General features: G+C 36.7%; 1 protein-coding gene across 1 annotated transcript; it reads right to left on the bottom strand.

The window, feature by feature from the left end:
* Positions 1 to 2,784: 2,784 nt before the first annotated feature.
* On the bottom strand, positions 2,785 to 4,082 carry LOC5572516 (G kinase-anchoring protein 1-A). Its single transcript, XM_001660405.2, has 2 exons — positions 3,780 to 4,082; positions 2,785 to 3,721 (listed from the first exon to the last, which is right to left on the bottom strand). Exons 1-2 carry the CDS (start codon positions 3,954 to 3,956, stop codon positions 2,942 to 2,944), a joined length of 957 nt encoding a protein of 318 aa, XP_001660455.1. The 5' UTR covers positions 3,957 to 4,082; the 3' UTR covers positions 2,785 to 2,941.
* Positions 4,083 to 4,531: the final 449 nt, after the last annotated feature.

The raw sequence follows: 4,531 nt of genomic DNA, 5'->3' as shown, positions 1-4,531 counted from the left end.
GCATTTTGGCGCCCCCTTTAGGCTGGCGCCCTTGGCGGGTGCCAACCTGGCCAACCGCACGCTACGGCACTGCCTGTACTTACAAGAAAGGATTGTTGTTATTTTTATCAAATGTGAAATATTGTCCCGCTTTGAATCAAAATAAATCTGGTCACTTTATTTTTGGAGCACCGTCAAACCCCATGATCCAGGCTATGGATATTTTAAAATTTGCTTCTCAAAATATGTACACTTAAGTATGTATACATTTCTACAGCTTTGGCATATATTATACGTATTCTCTCTGCCTCAGAACGTAACTAGATATCTCTTGCTATATGTATTGAGTAGAGATGAACCGAATATTTGACCGGCCGAATATTCGGGTTGAATATCTCGATTATTTAGATTTTTCAGAATATTCGGTCTGCCGAATAAAGAAATCCGTTATATGGCCGAATAGGCCAAGTAGTGACCGAGTACTAACGAAATAAACTAAATTATATTAAAATTATGTTTAACACGAAGAAAAATTAAAAACAAAAATAAAATTGATTTATTCAAGTGATGATACAATGAATTTTCCTCCTCGTGAATTCCAGTTCTAGATGGAGTTTGAAGCCAAATGTCTAATAAATATTCTTGAGTAGTTTGGTGCTTTTGAAAATTTATAATTTACGAAGCCCATCAATTTAGTGGCGATGTCGCCAAGAGCGAAAAGCCACTAAAATAAAACAAACTAACTAACTAAAGCCCACCTATTATCAGGGCTTCTTATAGGTACTTTCGATGTTTTTACGCCACCATGTTCTTCTTTTATTATACTCCAATTTCTAGGAAGTACTTCTAGAAGTCGGATGAGGAGTGAGTGCCATCAATAGGATAAACTCCCTAACTTCAGAAATACTAATCCTCAGAACTTGTGATTTTTGTGATTTCTTGAAATAGTTTCAAAAACTCAAGAAAACGATCACTCATTTCCATTTATACTCCGTTCAATTCTTCACCTCTGAAGCTTTCCTCATTCAAAAAACTAGCCTTTTCTTTTAATCCGGGATTAAACATGTGCTTTTTGAGAAATTGACGAATACCGTCGATCCCCCATGACAATGGGTCTAGGGGGTGAGATTGGGTCAAAACGGAAAAATATGATTTATGAAATATTTCAGCTAATAACGCTGATATTACTAAAATTCATAATTCATATGTTAGGGAACATATTATTACGCATAATTCATCGCAACATTCATTTTTAAAAATAGTAGTTTTTGTTTACTATATCAATAAACTTGTGTGTTTAAATACATTAAATTTCTCCTGTGCAAAGTATCAAGCATGAACTTTAACCTTTATCGTTATATTAGTGGAAGGTTGAAAGTCTTTTTATTACATTTCACACGTATTTTCCGGAATATTTTTGATTTTTCCACAAAAAAATCATTTTTTTCGGTACGGTGTCTAAAACATTAATAAAAATGGGGTGAGATTGGGTCAAGCAAGAACGATAGTAAATGAAATTGCAAGTCCACTTTTTGACATTTTACGGTGCCGGGTGTTATCTTTTTTCATTAAGATGTGTTTATTCTTTCTAAATACAGCATTTATGAAACATCAAACAAGTCTACTTGAGGATTCCGTGCATTGAATAACAATGCAACGCATTTTGACAACTTCTCAACTGTGTAACTGTGTAAAATTTTATCAAATGGATTTGTTTTTTGGAATTTAATTATTTATCAGTGTTTTTATTATAGAAACATTTCACGGAAGTACAAATGAGTTGGATCGCTGAAATACCGGGATTATGACGTCAACATCTGCCTAAAATGTATTGATCGTGGAAAGTCGCACCGAAATTTAACATTTTGCGAAGGTTTAGAATAATCACTTATTCAGTACACCTTTTGGAGAAACTGAGTATGCTTTGTGGCAATGGGGATGAGACTTTGAAGACAATTTGAGGGAAAAAAAAACAAGAAAGTTTCTGTAAACTTGACGATAAATGTTGGATTTACATATTTTTTTTCATAGCTTTTCAATTATTTAGTATCATCATTCTTTTAGGTGGCTTTATCATACTTGTGAAACATCTTATATATCTTTTCGTCTTGTTTGCATCGTATTTCATCAATATTTATCAGCTGTGAATGGTTTTGCAATCATATTCTCAGAAACAAGTTATTTCAATTACAGTGACCCAATGTCACCCCCTCTATGGGGTGAGATTGGGTCATTTTTCATTCACTTGTGGTGCCGCTGTGAATAAATATTTTACTTTAAGTTTTTGAACAGTTGTTATTGTACCATCAAAGTACATACACACCAAATTTGAAGTTAATTGGAATTAAATTGCGATAGTTATTCAATAAATAAATCGTACATATCCATTTTTGACCCACTCGTCCGAATATTATTGTTTTATTTGGCCGAATAATAATATTTCAACTATTCGGTACATCTCTAATCGAGCAACCAGGTTGCCTAGTAGAGATGAAGTTGAAATAATAATACACAAGTCTATTTTCTCAGGCTTCTGTTAACGTCTGCGACTATAACGGAATGCAGAAGGTGACCGGGTCCCATTTCCGCACTGTTCTAGATCTTTTTGTGGTGGACGATTTCTTGTTTTTTTTTTCTTGGTCATTTTGAATCGCCTTGTTTGCTTACAGCTAAGTGCTCATAGAACACTAAGCTGAGTAGCAGACACTATCCTAAGTACGTGAAGCCAAGAAAAAGAATAATCTACCTACTGTTTTTCCTATAGGATTTTATAGAGATTCGGACATTTTTCAAAGCATAATCAACTTCGAGATTCCATACATTTATTTGTTTGCACTAGGGTCAACTACTGGCTATTGATTTTTAAAATTCATGGAAATTTTGTAATACCGTACGGACAACATAAGGAAGAAATTATAAAAAGAAATAGTACACCCTGAACCGACTAAATTCATCGTTCGGCTCATTCGCCTTTACCGTTGTGCACTTCCGATGAAGCGTCGAAACGAACCGACTTTCGACCGGAGCTCTTCTCCTTACCCTTCTCGTGCCCTGTGGAGCTCACCTTGGACTTCTCCTGCTCCAGTTGGGCATAGAGCGCGGTCATTTCGGCAGTCATGTCCTCTCGAGTCTTTTTCAGCTTTTCGATTTCAATCAGCAGTTCGGTTTTGTCCTTCATCTCGCCGCTTTTCAGGACCGAGTAGATTTTTTTGTACTTCGACCGGAGCGTTTCCAGTTCCGCTTTCAAGGCGTAGTTTTCCGCCTTTAGGAGATCCAATTCCGTAGCTTCTTGTGGAACTGGTTCCGTTTTGTCAGTCTCTTCGGAAGGAGAGCTTTCAGCGCTGTACTCTCGATTGGCAACGAGTGCTTTGAATTGTTCTTTTTGAATGATTTGCTTTGTTTCACGATCGATCTGCTCGAAGAAAGTAAACTTTCGATTGTATTCAATTTCTTCATCCTTTCGCTGCTTCTGAACTTCTTTTTCAACTGTATCTTTGTCCACCTTTGTCTGAAACTGTTGCAACGATAAAGGACGAGATTTCTTTGACTTGGAAGATTGTTTCGCTTCGCGTTCATTCTTTGCATATTTCGTTTTGTTGGCCTCGAAATCTAGCTTGGACAGAAGCAGAGCTTGTTCCAAATCCTTCTCATAATGATTGTCGACTATTTCGGTGTCCTTCTCTTGCCATTTGTTCCATTGTTCCGATTGTGCAGCTTCGTTTACAGATTTTTTAGGCTTTTTCTAAAATAAAAAAAAAATGTGCAATCAAATTATTATTCATGTAGTGTATTATCCTTACCGGTTTAGGTTTCTTTTGATTGCTCTGCTGTCCTTGATTGCCGGTCTGCTTCTGATTGTTACCGCTGGTAGTCTTCTGAGTTAGCGTGTTTTTTTGCTTTTGCTTCGGTTTCACGTAATCGTCGTCATCGTCTTCTATTCGCAAACCGGCAAAACGTGAAGGAACAATCGACACCATTGCTTTTCAATAATAAAATATTCCAAAATTGTTCAAAACTTGCTCTAAAATTACGGACGAGTAATGGAGATCGCGCAGAATTTCGCAGTTTTTGGAAGCGGTAAACAGCTTTTCAGTTGACAGTGGTTTGTTTACAAAGAAAACTGGTATAAAACTTTTCAGTCTCGGTTCCATTTGGGATCGTTCAAATATTACACACTATTTTTATTTCGCCGGAACCTAAGACAAGACCAGCCAGGTCAAAGTTCAAAAATGAAACCCTGTCAAAAAAGACCACTTCTCATTAGTCGTTTTGGCAAAGGCCTACACTCAGACCAAAATACTATGAATATTCTTAATTTTACCCCTTATGTTTATTTTATGTTTATTTGTTATTTATTTATATAGGGGCCCAGATAGCCGTAGCGGTAAACGCGCAGCTATTCAGCAAGACCAAGCTGAGGGTTGTGGGTTCGAATCCCACCGGTCGAGGATCTTTTCGGGTTGGAAATTTTCTCGACTTCCCAGGGCATAGAGTATCTTCGTACCTGCCACACGATATACACATGCAAAAAATGGTCATTGGCATAGTAAGC

This window comes from Aedes aegypti, chromosome 3, assembly GCF_002204515.2.
Source record: "Aedes aegypti strain LVP_AGWG chromosome 3, AaegL5.0 Primary Assembly, whole genome shotgun sequence".
Lineage (NCBI taxonomy): Eukaryota > Metazoa > Arthropoda > Insecta > Diptera > Culicidae > Aedes > Aedes aegypti.
This window is presented reverse-complemented; position numbering and strand designations above follow the sequence as displayed.